The sequence below is a fragment of the Peromyscus maniculatus genome, chromosome 17 (assembly GCF_049852395.1).
Source record: "Peromyscus maniculatus bairdii isolate BWxNUB_F1_BW_parent chromosome 17, HU_Pman_BW_mat_3.1, whole genome shotgun sequence".
NCBI classification, from domain to species: Eukaryota; Metazoa; Chordata; class Mammalia; order Rodentia; family Cricetidae; genus Peromyscus; species Peromyscus maniculatus.
Genome location: NC_134868.1, coordinates 32,760,135 through 32,787,546, shown reverse-complemented (window position 1 = coordinate 32,787,546; position 27,412 = coordinate 32,760,135). Strand labels below are relative to the sequence as shown.

General features: G+C 40.0%; 1 protein-coding gene across 5 annotated transcripts in view; it reads left to right on the top strand.

Moving 5' to 3' along the window:
• Nucleotides 1-22,459, top strand: part of Zdhhc2 (zDHHC palmitoyltransferase 2) — a 63,100-nt gene extending 40,641 nt beyond the window's left edge. For all 5 annotated transcript variants that reach the window (XM_006973972.4, XM_076553506.1, XM_042262878.2 and 2 more), the window contains exons 7-13: nt 3,896-4,016; nt 6,192-6,324; nt 8,998-9,124; nt 9,325-9,417; nt 15,212-15,324; nt 17,227-17,300; nt 20,576-22,459. In XM_006973972.4, the coding sequence (XP_006974034.2) occupies nt 3,896-4,016; nt 6,192-6,324; nt 8,998-9,124; nt 9,325-9,417; nt 15,212-15,324; nt 17,227-17,267 (628 nt within the window). In that variant the 3' untranslated portion in view covers nt 17,268-17,300; nt 20,576-22,459. The remainder of the gene's footprint in view (nt 1-3,895; nt 4,017-6,191; nt 6,325-8,997; nt 9,125-9,324; nt 9,418-15,211; nt 15,325-17,226; nt 17,301-20,575) is intronic.
• Nucleotides 22,460-27,412: the final 4,953 nt, after the last annotated feature.

The following is a 27,412-nucleotide window of genomic DNA, read 5'->3' as shown; positions in this document are numbered from 1 at the left end:
TCACTTTAATGAAAGATTGTGATAGTAAAGCATGGAGAGGTGGGGACAATCAGATTTGTTCCAGGCCAGTGCGTACCATAGCTCGCGCCATCCATTGTTAGATGCATAAACTTACAAAAATAGAAAATAATGACTTATGATTAGAGCGGTCTTCCTAAACCAGCAATTAATAGGGCAGAATAAGAAACTTTAACAGATAACCTATTAGACATATTAAAGAGAATAGCTAGAATATATCAGGGTTTTGTTTGTTTGGTTGGTTGGGTTTTTTTTTTGGGGGGGGGCAGGCTTCAAGACAGGATTTCTCTGTGTAGCTTTGGTGCCTGTCCTGGATCTCACTCTGTAGACCAGGCTGGCCTTGAACTCACAGAGATCTGCCTGGCTCTGCCTCCCAAGTGCTGGGATTAAAGGCATGTGCCACCACCACCCGGCGAAGGTGGCAGTGTTTAAGCAATAAGCACCCACAGCATAACTTCCTTGACCTCAGAAGTTTATTGAACTGTTTCCTGCACTGACATTTCCCAGGCTGCTACCTCTGTTCCCATCATCATCTCCCCTGCAGAGATCTGCAGCCTCGTCAGTCTGGGGATGACTGGGTGCCATGTGCCCTGTATTCAGCAGGTATCAATTCAGTGGAGTATCCAATTATTTTTTTAAATTTTAGAATGGAATGAGATGGGTAAATAGCTTAGAAGTCAGGGTGCTGAGCTAGCATGAATGAGGCCCTAGGTTTAATCTCCTGCACCAGAAAAAATTTAAGAATTTAATTAAAAAATATGGAGAACTAGGGCTGTATCCCAGTGGTAGAGTACATGCTTAGTATGTGATGAAATCTAGGTTCACACACAGTACCCCCCGCAAAAGGACAGATAAAATGCAGTGTGGTTCTAAAGTTCAAAAGCAAAAACAGTGAATATGTTTTCTCTCATCTTTTTTACTTCTTCCCTAATCACAGAACCACTATTGATATTGTCATGGCTACTATTTAGGTCTAAATGTATCCATGTGTACATTTGAATATACATATATGTGTGTGTGTATGTGTGTTCTATCTCTTTTAAAAAACAAAACTATAAATAGCTACAAAATCGATAGACTGGATGTGTTTCATTTCTTCATTCACTATATTATGGAACTGTTTTTATGTCAGTATATCAAAATCTTTTACAGTTGTGTGAATATAATTTGTTAAAGGATTTTAGGATATTACCAGATTATTTAGATGCCTTTTTATATAGGCCTTGAATATGGTTGTGAACTTTAGAGTATGTATCTTTGAAACATTAGATGAACAATGCCGGTCTGGTTTATACTTAGTAATTTGCAGGTCTGGCTGGGCATTTAAAATTACCTAGTAGGGCCTGGCAATGATGGTGCATGCAGAGGCAGGCGGATCTCTGTGAGTTCGAGGCCAGTCAGCCTGGTCTACAGAGTGAGTTCCAGGACAGGCTCCAAAACTACACAGAGAAACCCTGTCTTGAAAAACAAAACCAAACAAACCAATAAATAAGTAAATAAATAAAATCACCTAGTAGGTTTTAGGAGATCAGCCTCACCATTGTCATTTTAACTAAATGAGAGCTTCTGTAGTGTTTATTTTATTGGATTTTTCTATTGGAGGAATGATTTTACTTTTAGCATAAACTTTTAATCATATTTATAATACTTTCGTATGCTTATCCAATAACTTCCTCAAATAAAGCAAATAATTTTAGCATCAATGTATTGAATTCTCAATGTGTTTTAAAGAGCATACATTAAGGAAAATGTTATCTTTATATACTGATGACAGAAAAAACTAGAAATCATTTGTCCTGAGGCTCAGCAAGGTTGAAGAGTGGACTCAGTCACACAGCTAGTCTTGTTTGGAGACCTGAAAATCTACTTGCTTTCCAATATATTGTATTCTTCCTAGTTTAGATTCAGAAAGCAGTTTCTGTGCAAATGCTTTACACCAAATTAAAATGATGTAACCCAAAATGTGTTGTTTATGCATAAAATTCATTGCTGTCCTTTCTGAAGGATGCTTAGATACAGCTTGATGCGTGCCAAACTGAGTCTACACTAAGCAGTTACAATGTCTAACCTAAGCAGTTACAATGTCTAACCTAAGCAGTTACAATGTCTAACCTCAGCAGTTACAATGTCTAACCAACAGCTGTAGTGAAAAGAGTACATTGTTACTGTTCAAGATAAATGTTCTTTCTCTATTTCCAGAATTTTCTATGGACATATTTGGTTTTGACTCCACATTCTGCATTCTTGGTTCTTGCATAGCAAATTACCCTAGCCTGAGTTTCAGTAAGCTAAATCAGTTTTTAAAACCCTGATCAAAATCACCCTCTTTCTATAAAAATGTTCTTCATCACTTAATAAAAACCTTCTTTTTTTGCAGTCCTGCAGAAAGAGGAACAATGGGTGCTAGTCACTGTAACTCAGGTCACAAGTTTACACCCTTGTTTATACCCACCCTGCCCTGTGTCTCCCAGCATCCCACCTCTATTTATCCACTCCACCTCTTGAAAACAACACAAGTAAGCAAAGGCAATATCCTGCACTCTTTGGAGAGAGATCACATTAGAGGAAGCCTGTCCAGGCCTGTTTCCAGTATTCTTTCTTGCCATTATTCCATTCCAGTGCCATAAAAAAACAGTCTCAGAGATCTGTGTGCCTTCTCATGGGGCCCTTTAAAGCTGCAGACATCATTGTTAACAAGTAGCATGCAATTTAGCTCTTATTTATGAATTGCTTCTCTGTGGACAAGACCTTGAAGTTCAAAATTACTAAATCTCCTGTTAGTCCCTTTACATTGTGCTTTTTTTTTGAAGTATAGAATGTAAACATCATTTATGAAAGTATAGATTTTTTTTTTTAAAGCAAGAAAGGATAAAGTGTTTGTTTCTTTACCACGGTCACCGGATCGAGGGGAAGGAGATGAAGGAGGAGAGGGGCTCAAGAGGGAAGGGGGACAGGAAGGAGAGGAAGCAGTAGGTTGACACTACGCCGCAGGGTTGTCGCCCCAGCTAACTACCAGTTAACCCCGTCACCTCTATCGGCCAGTTTAGCCACAGAGGCTGTGAACATCTGCAGGAGATCATGGAGTCATGCCCTTGTCTTTATGGAACATGGGAAAACAGAGAAAATGCCTACAAGAAAGAAATGTACTCAGTTTTGCGTTGCCGATATTTATAGTTGTGAGTCCACTCTCCCCTACCCGTCATATAATGATTTTAGGACAGGAACGTAGGAATTTATGAATTTTCATGTTTGGAATCATAGAATGTAGAGCTGGATTTCAGAAATTACTGAGCACTTACAAAGAAGATGGAATTCTAATAGGCAGTAGCCTATTCTGACCAGAGTCGTATAATTATCTAATATCAAGTGGGCGTTACACTCTGTCTAGCCGGCTCCCACTCCTCCTTTTCAGAATTCTCCCATTGAGTACACCTTGATAATTTGGTTGCCTCCATGATGGCATGTGATGAGGACTATTGAAGGGACTTCATCCAGTTTGGGAAAACCTGAAAGACTAACTTACTTAATCACAGTAGGAAATAGAATCGAGAGATAACATAGTGACTTCTCCAAATCTGCTTGACTTTGTTGGGTTTGTTACAAACTCTCTACCCTTAGATGTGTGTTTATTTATGTAATTCATCATATATGAGGTGTAGGGACATGATCTGTGATTGATTAAAGCAATATTAAATATCATATTGAGTATCTGAGCACAAAAATTTCTTTTAAATGTGTTAGGAAATGTAATGCTCATTATAAATAAAATGCTAATTAATTGTTAATGAACATAAACCAAAAACTATGCTATGTTTAAACATATTTATCCCTACACTGAAGCTGCAACTCATTAGGATTATTTTTGTTTTATTGGCAGGGTGAACAATTGCGTTGGATTTTCAAATTACAAATTTTTCCTCCTCTTCTTGGCCTATTCTCTGCTGTACTGCCTTTTTATTGCTGCTACAGATTTACAGTATTTTATCAGATTTTGGACAGTAAGTCATTACGTTAGTGCCTTTTCTGTATAGAAATATTCACCAGTGAGTTATTGCAGGACCTGACTTTCTAGGGTTAGTCTGTGAACCATTAGTCCTCATCATTCACGGTCTGTGTTTATGCATTTGCCTTTTCCAAATTAATTTGTAACTTCCCAACCAATGTTCTCAGTAGTTTTTCAGTAGTTTCTAGACACATACAGATGTGAGCAGTGCACATGCATGTCCATAATTGAGGTAAACAAGGCATCGCCCTGCCCTGTCCATCTCAGGGTTCCATAAACAAGTATGTTCTCCCGTGGTCTGTTTGCCTCTGGGTTTTGTGGATGTTTTTTTGTTTGTTTATTTGTTTTGATTTTACCTTTTGTTGATTTTGCAGTATAAAATGATCTTTAAACATACTGATGAAGTGCTGTCTACCGTTTCTAAATGAGACTGATGTGTCTCATGGAGAAAATACATGCTTCAACCGGGCATCAATTACAGAACAAATTCTGTTGTTCAGAATTTCCATACTAATAAGTCAATACAATATATTAAATAAGGGGCATTCAAGCAAAACCCCACATCAGATAAGGTTGTGGTCAGTAGATGCCTGAGGCATTATGAGAAGAGAAAACTGACCCCATGTTTCCTCTAGATCCAGTACTCATGGGTCCATTGTTCAAGGCAATCTTGTGGAGCGTAACTACAGTGAATAATCAGAATCAACTAGATAAGCAGATTTTTTTCCCTCAGTATTTAAAATTTGAAGTGTTTACTCCTTCTGTGTTGGTTGTCTTTAAAACTGTTATATCTGCAATATCCTGAATTTTTATTATAAATTCCAATAATAAGCTTTAGGTAGTTCTTCTTCTTTTTTTTTTTTTTTTACTATGTATATAAGCAAGGCAAAACAAAACTAAGAAGTATGTAAACTATCCAGAAACATTTCTGGTGAACATGAAATGATGGTTTAAAAAAAAAAAAAAAAGCCAGGATTGCTTTCTCATTGAATTTTATTTTATTTTCATTAAATTATCTTTCATTATGGCAAGAATTTCTGAATTGCTAGGTAATTTATATGAGTTTTAAACAAAATTTAATACTAACAAGTTACTGAATGCTTGCTGTGTGCTAGTCTCGTTGCTAAGAAATAGAAAAACACTGGTGGGTTCCTAGCATTCAAAGATACTTCCACTTCCCATTGATGGCCGGTCCCTAATAAATGTCTTCCAGACTGTAATCTCATTGCCCTCCATTCCTCTGGGTGGTTTTCATCCCAGACCTCAAAAACATCTGAACAGGAAAGACCAACGTTTCTTTTGTTCAGACTTTATTGTCAAAAGCTGCCAGTGAAGGTCTTGTCTTTTATATCAATGGCAAGTACTGCTGGGAAGTGAAACACTGTGATCATGTTGGAAAGGGAGGCCCCTGGCGTCTCTAGTACTCCACGGAATGCCAGGCCCACCTTCATCCCCAAGCCAGCCCATCTCTCTTGGATGGGCAGACAGTGAGAGGCAAACAAGTGTTGTAGTGCTGGCTACTTTAAACCTCAGGGTATTAAAAGATTTACTTCAGACAGGTGTTACTAATGTTGATCATTTCTGTGACGCTACTAACAGCTCAAGGCATTACTGTGGGGGCACATCTCCTGTATTCTTTTAGTCGATGCTGTTGTTGATAGTAGTCGAAAGTATCAGTGAGCAGAGGAACTAGCCTATGCTAACTGGCCTTCATTTTTCTGGCATTATAATTAAAGTCATTTAAACATTTGTGGATATGAGGCATGCTAATAACATATTCGGGCAGTAGAATTAAAACTCCATTTTAACAACTCTTCTCTTGTTTCTTACTGGTATAGCTTATGCTGGTATAGTTTATACTGCCATATTTGTTTGTTTGTTTGTTTTGTTTGTTGGTTTCTAGGGTTTGATTTGGTTATGCAAGGCAAAAATAAATATTCCAACTTTAATCTTTTTCATATACCAGGAAGCATTTAATTTAATTTTATTTATTTAATTTAATATGAAATAGATATTTACTTTTCTCTTTCTTAAATTTTCCCATGAAACTATGGGTCATTTTCCACTTCTAAATTATTTAAAGAAGACAGTCATGCTAACTGATAAATACACGGAGGGGATATTCCCTCATCCCTCTGACAAATGCTTTGTTTTCTGCCTTCCCTTGTAGAATGGTCTGCCTGATACTCAAGCCAAGTTCCATATTATGTTCTTATTCTTTGCTGCAGCCATGTTCTCTGTCAGCTTGTCTTCTCTGTTTGGTTATCATTGTTGGCTAGTCAGCAAAAATAAATCTACATTAGGTGAGTATCCGATTATTACAGTGAACCGAGCTTTAAATGCACATGCAGTCATTCCCTAAAAGTTGCCATCTGAGTAAATTTCATCCACCTGTCTTGAAGTAGTAAAAAAAAAAATCTTTCTTATCCCCCACGTGTTTTGTAATGTTGTACAGACACATGTCCATTCTTTGAGTATATTAATTAGGGGTGCATGGTGTGCAAAGCAGTGTTCATGCCGAGGGGAGAGCAAAGAAAAGCAATCTTTGGGGGGGGCACAAAGGCAAAAAAACCAAACATAAAAGTAATTATAAAATCAGAATACTTTGAAGAACACAAACAGACCATGAAGTTTGGCAGGGATAGTCTCACCACACTAAGAAATAGTCCGTCTGAAAAGTTAACCACAGGATGAGCCAGAACATTGTAGGCACAGAACAGAGTCTGTTAAAAAGCTCTACAGGCTGGGCAATGGTGGCGCACGCCTTTAATTCCAGGGCTCAGGAGGCAGAGCCAGGCGGATCTCTGTGAGTTCGAGGCCAGCCTGGTCTACAGAGCGAGATCCAGGACAGGCACCAAGACTACACAGAGAAACCCTGTCTCAAAAAGAACAACAACAACAACAACAACAGAAAAAAAAAACAGAAGGAGGAGGAAAAGAAGGGAAGAGGGAAGAAGGAGAGGAGGAGGAGGAGAAGGAGAGGAGGAGGAGGAGGACGAGTGATGGGTTGTGTGGGTTATGTTAATTGTTAAACAAAATCTAGAATCGCCTGGGAGATGGCCCTCTGAGCATGCCTATAGGGAAGTGAGGTAGGCAGACGATTATCTTAGCTACCTTAATTGAGGTGGGAAGGTCCTCCTACTGTGGGTGACAGCATTCCCTGGCTGGGATCCTGAACTGTATGCATGGAGGAAGGGACTGAAAAGTAGCAGGCACGCATCATTCACTTCCTGCCATCATGGTCTGCAGCCTGGAACTGTGAGCCAAATAAACCATTTCTCCCTTAAGTAGCTTTCATCAATCTCATCAAACTATTATCTCACAGCACCAGGAAAAGAGACTAAGACGTAAGGGATGTAGCAGGGCTCAGAGGGAAAGGTACAACTGCAGATGTCCATATTAAAGAGAAAGAAGTATTTCAGCCAGTAACTGTATAGTGGGATGAGCCAGAAAAAACAAACAAACAAAAAAACGGAGGAGAAAAAACCCAAAGCAAGCAGAGGGAAAGACGTAATTCATATGGGAGACCACAGAAAGGAAGTTATAGGAAAATAAATAAAACCCATAACTGTTATTTTTAGTATAATGAATTTGACAAGGCTTAGATGAGGAGAAAAGGTAAGAGTTATTACCAAAATGAGAGGCGAAAGTAGCGTTCTGACCGACTTCACAGAAGTGAAGGGTTTTGAGAGGACTGTGGGAAATGCTGCCCCTTGCACAATGGGTGACCTAGGTGGGATGGGAAATGACCAGATACAAAGCACCAGCCTGAGTGAGAAATAGCCAGGCTGCATCGGGAAGCCATTGTCTAATAAAGAAGGTTTTTGGTTGGTTTTTTGTTTTTGTTTTTGAGGGGGGTGGTTTCTTAAAGCTGAACATCCAGGAACAGCCAAAGCTAAAGCTCCTGTAACTTCACCTTTCCTTTGCTATCTGACCCTGCCAGTTAGACTTTGTCTCCAAAACAATAGATGAAATCTTTTTACGTCTAAATGTGTTCCTGTCCTAAAAGTGAAGATTTTAGAATCTGCAAGGTTACCCAAGAGGAAAATGTGGCGTTGTGAAAAGGGCCCTGATGGCCTTGCAGGAGGAATTCCACGCCTGTATTCATTGGCTATGTGACCGTGGGGCAATTCTGATGTCTCTTTGGGCCACAGCTTTGATACACGGAATGGGCATAAGTGGATATGACTGTTTGGGGATTAGATTTTTTTTTGGGCAAGCTGGTTGTAAAGCATATTTTGGGGTCAGCTGGAAAATTATGATGAGATAAAAATTTCAATGATGTTAAAAATTGAGTTTATTGACTTAAAGAGGTTATCAGGGATATGTACTCACATTTTGTTTTAAATTATGTAGGCTTCAATACTTCAATATTATTCAGCCCATCCACCTATTTTTATTCTTATTTTTATTTTTTTATTTGCCAGATCTATAAGGTGGGCTAGTAAAGTACTTCAGTGGTTAAAAAAAACAAAAAACAAAAAAACAGTGTCTCAGTGGTTAAAAACAAACAACACTTGCCACAAAGCCTGCCGATCTGAGTTCAATCCCCGCATCCCACATAAAGGTGGAGGGGGAGCACCCTCTCCCCGAAGTTGTCCTCCGACCCCCCGTATGCACACATGGCCTGTGTGGTCCCAGGACTCCCACATACACACACACTAATGATAAATAATCAAAGCTCTGGAAGGGGTCAATTTTAATTTACTGGCTCATTGGTATTTTCTAATTTTCTCTAGTGCACATGTGCTCTTATAGTGAAAAATTAAAATAGACCTACTCTTTTCTTAATATTGAAAACCAAAATGGACAGCCTGCATTTTAGAGCTATGGATAGGTCCCTGGGTACTCCATGGAGGCTATGGTCACATGGATAGGTCCTCCATAGAGGCTATGGTCACTTCACTAATTCCAGTGTTAGGGGTCACTAGTATGTACATTCTGTTCTCATGGTACTGCCTCTCTGTTTCTTTTAGAGGCATTCAGAAATCCAGTATTTAGACATGGAACAGATAAGAATGGATTCAGCCTGGGTTTCAGTAAAAACATGCGGCAAGTTTTTGGTGATGAGAAGAAGTACTGGCTGCTACCAGTATTTTCAAGGTACTTTTTTTTCTGAAAGCTTTTTATCTGAACGAATGAAAGTAAGCAAGCAAAGGACACTCTGAGTTAAACCTGTTGTTTTTCTGCACAGAGCTTTCTAGAGTATTATCAAGCAGTTCACTGTCGAGTGTGGAAAGCCATTAACTCACTGCCCCACATCCTCCGCCTGTTTTCTCACTTTGTTTTTTTTTTAATTACAGTCAAGGTGACGGCTGCTCCTTTCCAACTTGCCTTGTTAACCAGGATCCTGAACAACCGTCCACTCCTGCGGGACTGAATCCAACAGCCAAAAAGTAATGCTACATTTTTTTTTTCTGTTTTATTTTCAAGCGATTTTATTTTTCTGTTGTAGTCTTTGGTTATGTGTCCCTTTGAGGAGAAGATGTCGAAGATGTAGGAACATTGACTACCATGGTTTCCACCTGCGGTGACGGAGGGAGCCAGTGGCAGAGTAGAGAGGATACATAGTTTCAATTACGTTCCTAATGGTGGGCGTAAGAAAACAGGTGGGCTGGAGAGATGGCTCAGCAGTTAAGCACCCGCTGCGCTTCCAGAGGTCCTGTCAATTCCCAGTACCCACATGGAGACCCACAACCATCTAGAACTGCCTTCCCATGGGATCCAGTGCCCTCTGCTGGTGTGCAGATGTACATGCAGCCATAACACCCATATACATAAAATACATATATAAATAAATCTCTTAAAAAAAAAAAAGAAAACAGGTATTACTCCTCTAAAGATTTTAGTTGAATGAAATATATAATTGTTTTTGGTTGTGAGCCTAACCTTTCATGGCTGAGCCATCTCTCCAGCACAAAATATATTATGATTTTTGAAAGGTAGTATTTAAAATAATAATGTAAGTCAAAAGTAGTTCCTTGTATCTATATGTGATACAAGGTAGGATTCTTGTATCACCCTCTGTGTTTTTCCTCCATGGTAATGTTTATAGAAGTTAAAGAAAAATTCTCCAATTGGGCCTTTGGAGATCAAAAGGACCTCCAGGCATCCATTTGATATGGAAGAATACAGCTGTGTATACTAAGTTCTACCCCAGTCAGTGTGGGGGGGGCGGAGTATGCGTGTGTGTGTGTGTGTGTGTGTGTGTGTGTGTGTGTGTGTGTGTTATGTATTTTTCCAAAAGGAAGGGAGAGGTACTTGAAAATTCACTGTGTGCAGACTTTTGTTCCAGCTTTAAGTTTGTTTGGATTCTAGGTCTATCAGGGACTTGGGGAGGGATAGCAACATAAAAAATTAAAGTTTAATTCTGGCTTTCTACTAACTTGGGAAAGGGGAAGGTACAAAGCCATTTAAGTTGCTACCTGGGAATTTTCTTGTTTTAAAAAGTAACATGGCTATATCCCCTTCTTTTTTAGAAAGATGCATATGCCTGACTGTGGCATTTTAAAGAGCTTTATGTGCTTCATTTGTGTGCACAGTGTTTTGTCAGCATGCATGTATGTGCAGCACATGCTTGCCTGGTACCACAAAGTCCCCACAGGAAGCCAGATCCCCTGGAAGTGCAGTTACAGACAGCTGTGAGCCACCTTGTGTGTGCTGGCAACTGGACACAGGTCCACTGCCAAGGCAGAAATTATTACCTGCTGAGCCATCTCTTCAGTATTGGTGAAATTATTAAGGCAGCTCCACGTAGTTTAAAGGGAGGTTTATTTTGTGGGGTAACTCACAAGTGAAGGGATAGGTAACAGGGTCTGGGAAAGACATAGCGCAGTCTGGCGTTGTTCTCTGGAGAACTCCGCTCAGTCTACCTCCAGTGTCCAGGGTCCAGGAACCAAGAGAGCCTGCCCATCCGGATCTTGGGTCTTCAGCATCCTCTCTCAGCCCCGCCTTGTAGGCATAACAGTTATCGAAGCCTCAATGGAGGTTGGAACTTCCAGGTCAAAGCTGGAATGGCTACCCACTACACTTCAGCTCCTGATATGAGAATTTCCAGTGGTCTTAAGTATTAATTTTTATATATTTACATGTGTGACAACATACCCTAATTTTTAAATGATAGCCAGTGACAAAAGTATAAGCATGATATTATTTTTAAATTTTTAGAGTTTTTCTTCATTGCTCTAATTCCAGATGCAAATGGCCCCTTATCCTGTGAATATGTCTTATTGATTACAATGCTTTCCTCTATGAATTCTGGAGTGTTCCCAGAATTATTTTCAAGGCTGTAGTCTTGGCAAACATTCCGAAATCACATTAAGCTTTTGAAAGACTTAAAACACATTGTTCACTCCATCTTTAGTGTGAGCTCTGCGCAGGCCAGATTTTACCCATTAGTGAAAAGTTTGTTCTGAGGCATTTCACTGAGGCATCAGTCATTTCCTGGGTCAAACTTTAGACATTTTGGCTTGAAAATTATATATAGTTAAACATTAATGGATTTTCCTATACATCAATGAAAAATAACTGAGTTCTAATAAATTATTTAGGATATGTTTTTAAGTTCTGCAAAATTTAATAGTAGATTACATTAATATTATTGACCCCCTGTTAAGTGGTTTTTGTACTTTAAGAATCGACAGGTTTTAGAAGCAGCATTTTTCTCTATCTTCTAGGTACTATAGGGTTGGGGGAAAACCTTACTTCTGATTACTCAGCTAAGTGAATTTGAAGTGATGTGTCCTCAACAGCCATTTCTTATCTTTCATTTAAATGTTAAGGTTCAATTTGAACAACCAAGGGGGATCTTGGGCTTAAAGCCAGCTTGGTCTATATAGCAAGGTCAAGACTAGACTGACCTACATAGGGAGACTGCTTCAAAATCAAAGGCCATGGATATAGTTCAGTGGTAGAACTCAGGCCTATTGTGGATGTGCAAGGTCCTTGGTTTGATTCCTTAACACTGCAGAAATACTATATATATTTAAAATTTTTCTATTTAGCCAGGTAGCAGTGGCACACACCTTTAATCCTAGCAATCAGGAGGCAGAGCCAGGCAGATCTCTGTGAGTTCGAGGCCAGCCTGGTCTACAGAGTGAGTTCCAGGAAAGGCACCAATGCTACACAGAGAAACCCTGTCTCGAAAAAAAATTTTTTTTTCTATTTATACAGAAATGCTTACTTCCCACTTGCAGTTGCACACTACACACACACACACACACACACACACACCCTTGCTTACCACCTTCATGGCTGCTTTTCTAAGCTAGCACACTGCAGTCACTTCTCCCAGAAATGATTTCAACAGGTTTCTAACTGGTATTCCCAGACCATCTTCCTCCTTTGGGATTGTGTCTTGCCTCTAGTTCTGTAATGGCCTTCTAGTTCCTGCCTGGCCTGCTAGACAGTTTCAGATCTGCCCTTGAATCCTCTGTGATGTCCTTCCTCCTCACCGCCTCTTCATTAACCAGTCCACAAACACAAGTACCGTCTGTTTCTAAACTCTACCAAGCACACTTTGTACTTAGTGCCTTTGGACTTGCTGGCTCCCCTCTGCTCAAGAGCCACTGCCTTCGAGAACCATTGCCCAGCGGGGTGTGGGCTGTAAGGGAGTCACACAGGGTCTCATGTCACTACATAACTGATGATGACTTTAAACTCCTGGTCCTCTTGCCTTCACGTCCCCATTGCCAGGATTACAGGTGTCTGTTACCCCTCCCTGTATATGAGAGGCCATGTTCAGTAACACTTGGACAACACAATCTATTGCAAAGGGAAGCGCAGAAAGTCACCGACTTTATTATCACCTGGTTATGTGTGTATTATTCTTCCTTCTTTAATGATAAAGTTTCCATGAGTATGAAGGCTTCATTCTTTGATGTAAGAGAGATATAATTATCTTAGTTAGGGTTTATGTTGCTGTGCTGAAACACCACGACTAAAGAGCAAATTGAGGAGGAACGGGGTGATTAGACTCACACTTCAGCACTGCTGTCCATCACTGAAGAAGTCGGAACAGGAACTCAAACAGGGCAGGATCCTGGAGGCAGGAGCTGATGCAGAGGCCATGGAGGGTGCTGCTTACTGGCTCCTTTCCCCTGGCTTGCTCAGCCCACCTTCTTATAGAACCCAGGACCAGCAGCCCAGCGATGGCACCACCCACCATGAGCTGGGTCCTCCTCCATTGGTCACTAAATGAGAAAATGCCTTATAGCTGGATCTCATCGAGGCATTACCTCAGCTGAGGCTCCTTCCTCTGATGACTCCAACCTGTGTTAAGTTGACACACGAAACCAGTCAATACAATAATAAGTATTGTGCCGGGCGGTGGTGGCGCACGCCTTTAATCCCAGCACTCGGGAGGCAGAGCCAGGCGGATCTCTGTGAGTTCGAGGCCAGCCTGGGCTACCAAGTGAGTCCCAGGAAAGGCGCAAAGCTACACAGAGAAACCCTGTCTCGAAAAACCAAAAAAAAAAAAAAAAAAAAAAAGTATTGTTACATGACTAGATCTTTGTCACATGTTATAATCATATTAGCAGTAATGAAATCTCAACCAGCAGTTAGTTAGTATGTTATGCCTGTCCTATGTGCTGGAATTAAAGGCATGTGCCACCACCATCCAGCAGATTTTGTTCTTTTTAATAAATTTAATTTATTATGTGTGTTAAAGCCACAAAAAGGAAATTAAAGTATTCAGAAATTTTATAGGTGAGGCAGTTATGCTGCAAAAGCTTATCCTTGTAGCCTTAAAAAAATCCTTATAATCCGCTGAGATGTGGGAAATTATTCTTGAAAAGATTCTTAAAGGTCCTTTTGTAAAAGATTGTTGTTACAATTATTTGAGGGTATCCTAAAAGAGTGTCTGTGCTAATATACGTCCCCGAGTTATGTAATATTTTATGTGCCATCAAATATGTTAGTGTGTAGCAGGTCTAACTAATTTTTTTTTAAAACAAAATTCTTCTTTCAAGATTCTTTTTCATCTCCCAAATTATATATCAGGTTTCTGAGACCTGATAATATCAGATGTTTTAAAAATTCCTGCAAGATATGGCTCAATTTTGTTTAACTTAAGAAGGGAAAGTAGTTCTTTTGTTCAAGCCAACTTAGGCCATTGCCAAACACAAAGCCAATTTTCTTCTTTGACTTTTCTTCTTACCATGTTCTTTATATTCCCTCCATATACACATATCATTTAATAAAATCAGTATCTATTTCTTTAACTTGGTACTTAATATTATGTATATGTCTATGTGGTGGCTTTGTATATGTCTATGCATATCTACATGTATGTGGATGCATATATGTGTACAGGTGCACATGTGTGTGTGCACATTCAGGTGTGTGCGTGCATGTGTGTGTGCACATGCATGTGGAGGCTCTAAGTGACATCTGGAGTCTTCCTTGACCTCTTGTTATCTTATTCATCAAGACGAGGATCTCAACTGATTCTATTGCTTACCATTTTGGCTAGCCTAGCTAGCTCGTTTGCACCAGGGAAACCCTTTCTCAGTCTTCTGAGTACTGGCATTCCGGGTGGACTGCCATGTTCACCCAGCATTTACACGGGTCTGTAGATCTGAAGTCTGGAACTCATGTTTTGCATGGCAAGTGCTTTTTCCCTCTGAGTCATATCCATGGCCCTCCATCTTACTTTAAAAGCTGAGTGGTGATGGTACACACCTTCAATCTCAGCACTTGGGAAGCAGAGGAAGGTGGATCTCTGAGTTCGAGGCCAGTCTGCTCTAGATAGGACAGCCAGAGAGAGCTACACAGAGAAACCCTGTCTTGAAAAAAACAAAGAAAAAAAAAGAAAGTAAATTTCATTATTATTGTCATCGGTGAGACATTTGGCATAAATAAAACAAATGGTCATCAAGTAACTGCTATTGCATACTAACTGAATTCCCTTACGTGCTAAAGTTTGACTCTGAGAATATTTTTTACATTCAAAATGGAAATTTCCCAGGGTTGGGGACTGTCACCTTATCATAATCAGGAATGCAAGAAGACTAACAGAATGATTCTCTCATGGAGAACCTGACTTAATGCCTCATTCTTGCAGTCCTCCGGGTATCTTGCATCTCTCCTGCAAACATTTTGCTTTGCGAGAGGTCTGCACTGCATTTTTGAGACACGCTCAACAGTGTTGTGAAGAGTTAACTTGTGATCATGATTTCTTTTTGTCAGTCCTGAAAACCATCAGTTCCCTGCAAAGCCATTGAGAGAGTCCCAGAGCCACCTCCTTACGGATTCTCAGACCTGGACTGAGAGCAGCTCAAACCCTGGAAAAGGCAAAGCCGGTGAGGATGCCCCTGCTTTTCTTTTGATAGCTTCTGTTTTTAAAAGGTAAAAGAGGAGGAAAAGTCATTGCACCCAGTTTTATGTTTTATTTTTGAGTCAGACTCCCATCACGCACTTCGGGTTATTTTCAAAGAACTTCTGCCTGTTCGCCACCAAATCTTTACTGTGGCCTGTTGTAAAGATGACAAGTGATTCGCAGTATAAAGTATGAAATAATGCAATCAATTCAGAAATTTGAAAAGTAGCTCCAGGAAAGGATCTTAAATGCTGCAATTTTTGTCTTTTACTTTAAAAATGCAATCTGGTTTCAGAATGTCTAAAGTGATTGTGTAATCACTGTAACCTCAGCTGCTCTTGATTCCTTCACATCTCACTCACAGTTTCTCTCATTGCTGTTCATTCTATTTTATTTTTTATTTCTTCATTCGCTGTGGCTTATTAACAAAGAGCAAGCAAGGTTTTGAACGCAGGCCTGATTACAAATCTCACTTTCATGTCATTTTTAGGCCTCCTAATGGCATTTAGATTTTGTCTCTTTACATTCACAGCACTAGTGTGTGTAAGGGTTAAATGCAATAGTGTGGTTATAATGCAGCAGGTGTGTGTGTGTGTGTGTGTGTGTGTGTGTGTGTGTGTGTGTGTGTATACAAGTGTGTGCATGTGTGTGTTTGGTGTCCTAACAAATGAGTACAAAACCACAAATCTATGATTAGGGTACTGCTATCCAGAAGATCTCCAGATCAATTTTACTCATTCTCATTTAGACCTTTACTTATTTTTACCTTATGCACTTTTAATTTTCAAAATACAAATGTTGGTTCATTATACTTTAAAATGTTGAGTGATTTATTTGTAATCTCTTTGTTATTTAGTGATAGATAGTCTGAGCAAAATAGATACTCTTGAGTAAAAGTTTGAGTTATTATTTAACATCTAATCATCCATATTCTCCTAAAGTGTAAGGTTTCTTTAGCAAATCTTCGATTTTTTTTTTCAAAATACATTTGCTTCATGATTTAAGTATTGTAATTTGGTCTCTCTCACTTCCAGACAGAGTATTTCACTTTTCAGGCTGTGGGAAGGGCGAGGTATTACCTAGACAATAGTTGATGGTGCTGATTTGGCTTCTGAACACTAGTTTCCATAGAAACAAAGAAGTGATGCAGGGGCAGTTGTCAGGGAGGCTCACAAATCTTTCTTCCAGAAGGATTTGTATTTCACCTTACAGTACACAGTAACATACTGCTGATTTCTTGTTTCTTAATCTGCTATTAATTATTTGGCAATCAAGTAAATTGGTTTTTATGTTTCTTTGGTTGCTAAATTGAGAAGCTAAAGTTTCAACATCAGAAGGGTGGGATGGCCAAAGGGCTTCCAGACTGCTTGCACAGGAGGGGAGGGGAGATGTCAGGAAAGGAGGTGTCTGTGGTGCCTGCTCCAGCACATCTTTTCTTGCTGTGGTCCCTGCTTCCTGGGAAGTGGAGCCCTGTCTCCCTCTACTGCCCCTGAGTGCATCCTCTTCTCTCTCCCTCTCCCTCCCTCCCTCCCTCCCTCCCTCCCTCCCTCCCTCCCTTCCTCTCTCTCTCTCTCTCTCTCTTTCTCTCTCTCTCCTCTGTCTCTCTCTGCCTCTCTGTCTCTGTCTCTGTCTCTCTCTCTCTCTCTCTCTGTGTGTGTGTGTGTGTGTGTGTGTGTGTGTGTGTGTGTGTGTGTGTGTGTTTGATACCGGAGTGACTTAATCAGTGCTCTGTAGTGTGTGACTGTCTATGTGTTTCTGTAAATCAAATATCGACACAGTATACAGGAGTCTTTTGTTAGTATTCTAGAGGACTGCTTACAGGTAAACAGAGATGTGTTTGCCATTTGTCCAAAACAGTCAAAAGCCTTAATTTCTGTTCTTTAAGGTATGAGCAACCCTGCATTAACTATGGAGAATGAAACCTAACTCTACAATCAAAAATGAAATCACTTTTATAAAGTAAGATGTTTTGCCTTTATTGTTATATCTTATATTTTTAACAGGTTTCCAGTGTCAAACAGTTAATAGTTTCCATGAACAATATTTATTTTGAATCGACTCAGAAAATATCTCTCTTGACCTGTAGAATTCCATGAATCATGATGGGACATGGACCTAGCTTCAGCATTAGCCAGCATACAGGTTAACTTGACAAGCTATGGAAATAACATGATGGAAAAGTTACTGTTATAGTAATACATTAAGTGATGGGGGTGCATCCTAAGATGAGCACTGTTTTACATTTTACAGGATCATAGAATTAAATTTTCCTCTCATTAAATAGGATTATTGTCACCATATCTTTGATCATCTATTAGCAGACTCTTATTTGGTCTAAACATTGGATGATGAAATCTTGTCACACAAAATTCTTCATCCCCGTTTTGGGTCGCTCACATTAGGACCTCACTATAGCTCGTCTTTAACAGCTGTTCCCCGTCATTTTATTTACATTATAATTAACACATAAAACCTGTGCAACCAAATCAGTTTCCTTAAAACCTATCCTGTTTATAAGCCTGTAGTTAGCACATAGGTGTAATAAAGAGTGCTCTGAAGTAAACAAGCCAACGATATATGCGGTATTAGAATAAATATGATATAGGCTACACATGGTGTGCACGCATGCCTGGAATCCCAGCACTCAGAGAGCAGGAAGGCTGTGGCAAGGGCAAGGCCAGCTTGGTCTATTTAGGGCATTCCAGGCCACCCAAGGCTACAGAGAAAGACCCTGTCGGAAAAGCAGGTCAACAGAAGCCTTCAGTACCTCTCATTCTCAATTATGAGTCCACAGTCATCGATACCGCTATAAAAGAAGCTTCCCTACCCATAACAGCCAGCCGCAGCATGGATCATGGTCAGGGTGCATTGTATGAAATTCCCAAATAATCAATAAAAATATTGTGTTGAGGGGGGAAGCAAGTAAAGAATAAGCAGAAATTGAAGCATTAATTGTTATAAACACAACTTTCTATTTTAAAATCTGCAATCTAAAAGGCCCCAATTCTATGGGAAACAAGGGATTGCTGTCTAAAGTAATTTGTATCATCATGAATACTGAATTTTTAAATTTCCTTTGTTTGGTTTTGATGAATAACTATGTAATTTAGAGCAAAGCACAATAGGGTACAGAGGCATGTTCATTTAATCCCAAAACTCAGGAGCAGAGGCAGGTAGACCTCTATGAGGTCAAGGCCAGCCTGGGCTATATAGTGAGTTCTGAGTTATTCAGAGCTACAAAAGGAGACCTTGTCTCAGAGAGGGAGGGAGGGAAGGAGGAAGGGGGAGGGAGGGAGTGGGGGAAGGAGGGATTACAAATTAAGTTCTAAGTTGCTAGTTGAGTAATGTTTTGACTTTGGGAAGCCATTGGTCACCTCTGAGCACATGATGATACAGTAGATCAGACTGACCATAGCTGTGTCTAGGAAAGTGAAAATAGAATATCCTGAATTTGGTTAAATACCAAGTAGATAATTTCTGGAAAAGATCCCGAGAAAGGACCTGTGGGTGCAAAACTATGAACCACGAGTTAATACTGCAAATAAAATATTTTATAGAATTTCACAGAAGTTGTATAAGACATAAAATTCACAGGATTTGTTTTCAGTTTTTCTAATCATTGGTTATAAATACCATTGTTTATGAGGTCATTATTAGTACAAAGCTTTCTCTGTATCAATAGTTCACTTATTCATATGGCAATACTGTGTCTAAGTCTCCTTGGCATCCTAATATTCTGATAGTGACCAGTGTTGTAGTTGTTGATAACTAACCCTGACACCTTTCACAGAGACAGCAATCATAGGCTCTCAATAAATATTTGAGAGAGAAGTGATTGAAAAATATTGAAGTTAAAAACCCACAGAAGCTTTATTTTATTACACTTGAACATATGTACTTGGTATTCATAACCAAATGGCACAAAACCAAATACACACACCTAATAAAAAATTATTTTCCCTATATGTTTCTCATTTAAGGGACATAACTATCACCAGAAACTTTTTAAGATTAAATTTCTTCTAATATAGTAATAGAGACCATACTGTTTATCTTGAGGCAAGTCTCATCTGGCTGGCTTGGATCTCATTGTATGGACCAGGATGGCCTGAAACTTAGAGAGATGAGCCTGTCACTGCCTCCCCTGTGGTGGGATTAAAGAATACCACACTAAAATAATAATAATAATAATAATAATAATAATAATAATAAAAAATAATTTTTCTTGCATTGTGTCTCACATTTACAAGTCACTTAATATGCACATTTATGAAATTATTGTCTAGAGAGACTAGAGAGATGGCTCAGCAGTTTAGAGCACTGGCTATTCTTCCAGAGAACCCAGGTTCAGTCCCCAGCACCCACATGGCAGCTCACAAGTGTCCATAACTCCAGCTTCAAGACATCTAACACCCTCACACAGACACGCAGGCAGGCAAGACACCAATGCACATAAAATAAATAAATTATTATGGAGCCATGTCTAATGTTGCTGGATATAGTTCAGATTGCCAAATGGTATCTTCTATTCTTGTCCTTCTGAATTACATTAGTGAATGTTCTGTGGCTTTGGGTAAGATGCTGAAGATGGAACCTAGAGCCTTGTGCATTCTAAATAAGCCCCATACCATACCATACCATGCCATACCATACCATACCATGCCATACCATACCATTGAGTTAAGTCCCAAGCCTAAACTGTGGCCTTTTTATAGCTTCTTTCTCAGTTCAATATAATGTACAGATAGTTATATTTTTCCTGAAATTCATCGTGATGCTAAAAACATTAACTTTAGTACACCCAACCCTCCCTCCTGTACAACAAAATATATAAAATACTGTGATATCATGAATATAAGTTTTCTTAAAGTCCCTTTACCTCTTCAGCCATTCCTAATCCCCAGCTGGCCTCAGGGGGATGAACAATGAGCATGAAGCCCTGCCACTCAAGTTGAGGTCCTAAAGTAGCAAACTGAGCATCCCCTGGACCCAGATGGTCATGCAGACCCTCGTTCATTACCCTAGACCTACCAGATCAGACTCTATATTGACAGCGCATTTAGTAAGAACCTCCCTGGTGTATTACATTAGATCTGGAGATCCACATTCAAGAGCACACCTACCAAGCCTTGCAGCAGAGGAAATAGTTTTGAATGGGGCTGTGTGGTAAATAGTGGAGAAGTTGCTTGCTCTTCGTGTTTAACATAGTTTCATGGTTTTTGTTTGCTTTTAAGGTACCAATGCTGTAGAAGGATGGAACAGGCTTCCCACAGGAAGGCACCATTGGCCAATTGTCCCTTTGGTTAAATATGCAAATTTTTCATCAGTGATGGGGCTCGAACCCGGCAGTATGAAGAAAAATTTTGAGTAGTGATCACCAAACGGATGCTTACAGCAGAAAACAGTTCAGTCCAATATGTAAACTGCTATAACTAACACAAATTCCTTTAAAAGCAATTAAAAAGGAACTATTTTCTGCCAAAAACTGAGAAAAAGTTCATGGACCAGTTTTCATTCAGATATTTGGGTTGTACAACTCACCACATAATCCCATTAGTTATTTGATATTCTCTTTCATAAAATTTAGATTAATCTTCAAATTTGAAATTTTTCAAGTCATGTTACAATGCTAAGGTGTATTCAGAAGCAGGTAAAAAATCGTCCTTCTATGATTTTTCCCCCGCTGATGTTAATCTGGCTTCAGATAAGGGAACTGCAGTAAGTTTGAATTCATTATGAAGGTCAAGCCGCCTACAGCTGAAGGTCACCATTTTTTGTGAAAGGCTTTAATTCTAATGCTAGACTTTGTCTCCCGTTGGAAAATAGGTATAAACACCGAAGCTTGAGTTCACTGTTTAAAGCAACTGGATAAAAACCTTTGTCAGAGCTAATATAGTGCTTTGACAAAGAACTTATATCAGAAATTTATTTTTATCTTTAAATTTGACATCAGAGGGGATTTATGAAGTTTGCTTAGTAACACTCTTTTGTTGGTTTGGGTATTATAAAAATCTGTTTTCTTAACTGCTTGCACTATTTTGTGGTGAAATTACTGAGTTCTAAGCATTCCTGATGGATCAATGGATTATTCCTCTACTTACATCTGTAACATCTCTGTGTCCTGTCATCAAAACTATAATTGCCAGTATATATTTTTCCTCAAATACCCATCAAGATTAAATTATGCAAATCATTTAAAAAATCATATACTTTTGGAAGTTTAGTTAACTGTAAACTAAACAGTGTGCTGTTTGGAAATGTAGTTTCAGGTAAACTAAAATAATGTGTTTGTTGATGCCAAAATGTTTGGCCTCAGTAAATAAACTCAGAAGCTTTTGTGCCTTGTATGCACTATTTACAGAGAGAAAAGATCTCATTAAAAAAAAAAAAAAACTCAGAAGTTTTATAAATTAACCATTAGGGTAGTGAGCTGTGTGGTTTCTTTGGTACTAATTCTGAGGATTTCAAATAGATTAGCTTTTAAAAAACAGAATTCGCTATAAACTAAAAGCCCAGAAGATAAAAGAAAAATGAAAGATCTTTACAATTCTTCATCCTTGCTAAAACATTCTAGAGTTTTATGTTAAATGTGCATACGGAAGAACGGACATCACCCCACTCCATTCTGTGGTTCACTTGGGTGCCCTTCCGTGAAAGAGGGTGACAGTTACAATCATGTAGTTGGAGCTAGAGAGTTTAATCTGACAATCCACTTCAAAAGTCTCAGAGGATTAGCTATGCTTTCCCAGTGTCTTCAAGCATGTTTTGGTCATTTGTCATTACCTGAAGTGCCAGACTGGAGCCCATAGCTCCTGCTAGAAGTCTTTTGGGCAGCAGCATGTGGTGTGTTAGAAGATCTATGCAGCAGGATTTTCTGAGAGCACATGGCTCCCTTATCCGTTTCCCAGGACAGGATTCTGTTAGGCATTTCCTTTTGTCAAACTGGAAGCTGGTGGGGATGGGGGAGGGTTTACATTTTACCCTGCTAGAATACTGTTATTTCTCCTCTCTTTGGATCATTTCTGTATGTATTTAAATACCTAAGTCCATACACCTTCGAGTCAAATTGGAAAAGAATTTAAAAAAAATAAATTTTTTTCATTATGTTGTAATGGTTACTTCTGCTTCCATTCAGTTCTTTTAACCTTTGAAGTGGGTTGGTCATTGTGTTTTTCCTCGTGGGATGAGTGACTGGAACAACTGTGTAGCTCCTCAGAAGCACACTGTCATCTTGCTTGAGTGGACAAGCTCGAATAAACACATCTATGCTCTGTACAACATCTTAAGCAGTTCTGTTTAAAAGATGTAATAACTTATATCAGATTTGTACAGACACATATTCCAACAGTCCTAATTATATCTAAACTGATAATTTCCATTTTGCTAGTGTAAAGAGCTCTTTCCATATAGGCCCCAAGATTTAAGAAACTGTTTTTTAAAAAATATTGAGCAATTATTTCGTGTACATGAACTCTGCTGCTATATAGACGAGGAGGACTGGTCTGTTCAAAGATAACACTTGCATCTGAATATGATGACCAAGTCACCCCATGACTGTGGATTTTGCTCTGGTATTCTCCAATGAAGTATCTGTTCATCTTCATTAGCTGTCTAGATGAAATGGCCTCAGCACTGTCAATACCATTTGTAAGACAGATTGCTAAATGATCTTATTAGAAAAAAAAAAAAAAATCCAGAACCAGATATCAGGGAGAAACTGAGAGATCAGAGAAGCAGAAAGAAGCCAGCCATGTTCTTACCACTTGGAAATCCTCAGCCAAAAGAGAGCTACTTCCTGTATCCTCATGCCTATATCCTTTCTGAGCCCTGCCATCTCACTTCCTCTCTCTGCCCAGCTACATCACTTCCTGTCTTTCTGTACAGACCTCCAGACCTCTATGGTTAACTAGTGCTGGGAAATAAAGGCATGTGCCACCACACCTGGCTCTGTTCCCAGTGTGGCCTTGAACTCACAGAGATCTCGATGAATCTCTGCCTCCAGAATGCTAGGATTAAAGGCGTGTGCTACCATTGCCTGACTTCTATATTTAATATAGTGACTGGCTTTTTCCTCTGATTCTCAGATAAGCTTTATTGGAGTGCACAAATAAAATATCACCACAACCTTTTGAGATGGGCTTTTTTGTAACAGTCTCCCAAAGCCACTACTGGCAGAATTCATGTCAACAATTTAGTCATTGAGTCTATGGAGGAGAGGAGATGATGAAGAATTAATTACTTGTTGGTAGTTAGGCAATTCTGAGGATGATTGGAAAAAGACTGTAAAACTCTAGCAAATTATAATCTATAGAAAAATATGGCAAATGTTTAACAATAAACTGCCTTCTCCAAGGAAATCAGATGCAAAGAATTTATTAGCCAAGTTTATAAAAAGCAGCCTATCGTGAGATTCATGTTTTAAGAAAATGTTGTGCCATTATATACAAACTAGTGATTTTTCCCACTTTTAAAGACATGTACACTTGCTTGGCTGATTCTGTAGTCATGCATGAGTATTTACTGATGTAAGTAGTGGTTTTGACACCTCAGTGAGTTTTCTTTTTTTCTTTCTTTTTTTTCTTTCAGAGCTGAGGATTGAACCCAGGGCCTTGCACTTGCTAGGCAAGCGCTCTACCCTCAATGAGTTTTCTTAAGCACATGAGCATATACACAAAGCAGAAAAGCAATTTACATTGTAAACCATTGGCAGTTTACCCAGTACGATCCCTTCTTCCTACTCAGATTGTATACTGATGGGCCACTATTTTGTACAAAGTGTCGGAACTGAACAGTGATTTCCCCCCACCCCCCACCCCACAGCCCTCAAATAATGTGTCTGTACGTACATAAGATCCTCTTGTGGAAACTTGTTCTTCCTAAGCAGAGAACCAGCTGCTTGCCTTCCTTCTCCACATATTTTGGCTGATTCCTTAAGTATTTGAGTGGTAACCAAAGATACCACTAGAAGGGTTTTAGCCTTATCTTGGGAAAAGTTCATATGACATCATTAAAGGATTAAATACATGCCAACATTAGAGAATTCTTATTTTAAAATTGAGTAATATGTTCACCAGCAGAGTTCCTTTAAAATTTCTTGACAAAAGGATCTTACTTTGTTTTAAGACACAGGAAATTTTTACAGTAGGTCAAGCCATGGGTGTGGTGGTATTGTGTTCCCCAATATATTGTGCACCCTAATTAACTTATCTGGGGTCAGAGAACAGAACAGCCACTAGATATTGAGGCCAGAAAATGGTGGCACACACACTTTTAATCCTAGCACTCCAGAGGCAGAGATCCGTCTGGATCTCTGTGAGTTCAAAGCCACACTGTAAACAGCCAGGCATGGTGACACACCCCTTTAATCCCTGGAAGTGATGGCAGGAAGCAGAAAGGTATGTAAGGCATGAGGACCAGGAACTAGGTCTGGTTAAGCTTTTAGGCTTTTGAGCAGCAGTTCAGCTGAGACCCATTTGGATGAGGACTCAAGAGGCTTCCAGTTTGAGGAAACAGGATCAGCTGAGAAGTTGGTGAGGTGAGATTAGCTGTGGCTTATTCTGTCACCCTGATCTTCCAGCATTCACCCCAAAACCTGGCTTCAGGTTTGATTTTATTTAATAAGACCCTTTAGAAATTCAGCTACACATGGGCCCTTTCTTTCCCGTGGCGGATGTGTTATTTTATAGTGGTGCCCTGGCTTGTAAGCAGTGGGCACCGCTGAAGGGCTGAACTCGGGCATTCCAAAGGCATTCCTGTGCATGCAGATACAATCAAGCGGCACTTCGCAGCACAATGCCATGGTGGCAGAAGGTTCTGGAACAGGTTAGCTGTTGTTCCTTGGGAGTCCCTTTGCAACGTGAGTAGAGGATGCTTGACTACCATAGAGCCCGCACAGTAATAGGCTCAGTCTCTAAGACCCTCTAATTATTCTTACACTAGCAGGGAGTTCCTGTGTGGTACCTAGAGGTACTTCCGATATCAGCGTTCTTTTTGTAGAAGGGTGGAGCTAAAAGCAACACAGGTGAGCTCACAGACCGTTGACGCTCTCGTCTACAGCTGGCGTTGATATTTCTATATTGCACTTGTGATGAGCGTCTGCTCAGATGGTCCCCTGATGTGGCTTGCTTCTACCAGGACCAATTACACCAAAAGAGACTTTGGATAAGCGATTTTTAAGATCTGGCTGGTGCTACGTAAAGCAGTTCCTCACTACTCCGAAGGGACCATACTATTGTATGGCATATGAGGAAAAACCATGGCTTCTGTTGCCTTATCAGGAGGCATAACAATATTAGGAACTTCCTCCTATAAGAAATGGTTGTTATAGCCGTTTTTTTCCTGCAGGAGGAAGGGAGATGCACGCACATGAGACTCTGGAGGTAAACAAAATATGTTTGGGAAAAGCCAAAAATTGCAAGGTTCTTGCGGCACCCTCCTCAGCTATTAGAGAAGCAGCAAATGCCTGCAGGGGTGGCCCAGGAAGGGCAGACTGACTGTCTGAGCTGCCTGCCAGCTGTGCAGAAAGCTCAGCTTTCCTGAGGCTTCACCCTTCTCGGGGTGGAGTGTTTTGTTTTGTTTTATAAGTGCAGCTGCTTCTGAGTCATCTCTGCTTCTGCAAGTAACCCCTCCCCCGTACTCCTGTTAGTAACCCCTCCCCCCGTACTCCTGTTAGTAACCCCTCCCCCATACTCCTGTTAGTGACCCCTCCCCCATACTCCTGTTAGTGACACCTCCCCCATACTCCTGTTAGTGACCCCTCCCCCATACTCCTGTTAGTGACCCCTCCCTCATACTCCTGTTAGTAACCCCTCCACCATACTGTTATAGATTTATAGAAATGGGTTAATTTAAGATATAAAAACAGTTAGCAAGAAGCCTGCCACGGCCATACAGTTTATAAAGTAATATAAGCATCTGAGTGATTATTTTATACGTGGATTGTGGGACTGTGGGGCTTGGTGGAACCTGGAGAGAAGCCCTCCAGCAACAGGGATGAGTCCCAAGCAGAGTGAACTAAGGCTCCTGAACAGAGCACATGAATGTTGACTGTTTTTATACCTAAGTATGCCAGCAATGTAAGAGCTGCTTGTTATTTATTAAGTGGCACAAAGTTATTTATTTAGTGCCACTGTTTACTGTGCAAGAAAAGCCACGAGGCACAATAAAACCCACTATAAGAGTTTATTAAGGGAATAAAGAGGGGTGTGCCTAGGCCTATGGAATAACCATGCAGGAAGAGAGGGAAGGAATAGGTGGAACCCGCTTTTATAGGTACCCCCCCCCCCGACACACACATGCGCATATGGGCTTATGTAGCTATGCCATGCATGCGCACAAATTACATGATCATGCAGTGCATGTAAGTCCCTCTAGGATGACTAAGCATCTTGCCTGGCTACTGGAGACGTGAGGTCCTGTAGCTGGGGGAGTGGCTAGGAATACTAACACTGCTGACAGTCAACAATGTTAATTTCTTGTTTCGAAAGCAACAACCACTACAAACGCGCAGCTAGCCGGGCAGTGGTGGTGCGTACCTTTAATCCCAGCACTTGGGAGGCAAAGCCAGGTGGATCTCTGTCGGTTCAAGGCCAGCCTGGTCTACAGAGCGAGACCCAGGACAAGCACCAAAACTACACAGAGAAACCCTGTCTCGAAAGAACAAAAACAAAAAAAAAGTGCAGCTAATGAAATAGATCTCCATCAAAAACACTTAGGACTGAGGTCAATTGTGATATAAAATATTGTGTCATTGGGTTCTTCCATGGGAACTTCTTAAATTGGAAGCCAAATGGTGACATTCAGGCTGAAATGAAAGGGAGTCCCATTTCTTGGTGTGGTACTGGAAAAGGATCCTTGTCTTTTGAAAGAGGAGCCCCAGTAGGTATGAATTTCCTCTCCTGGTGCAACATAGCCTGAGACTGTATTCACCAATTTCCTGTGTACTGACTGGGGATCTTCACAAAGTGAATAAAGGGTGATTACAGAGAAAGGCACATGGTTCATTCAGCTACAAGGTACAGCTATGGGGCAAAATAATGGATTTCTACAACAATGTAGGAGAACTTATTGTT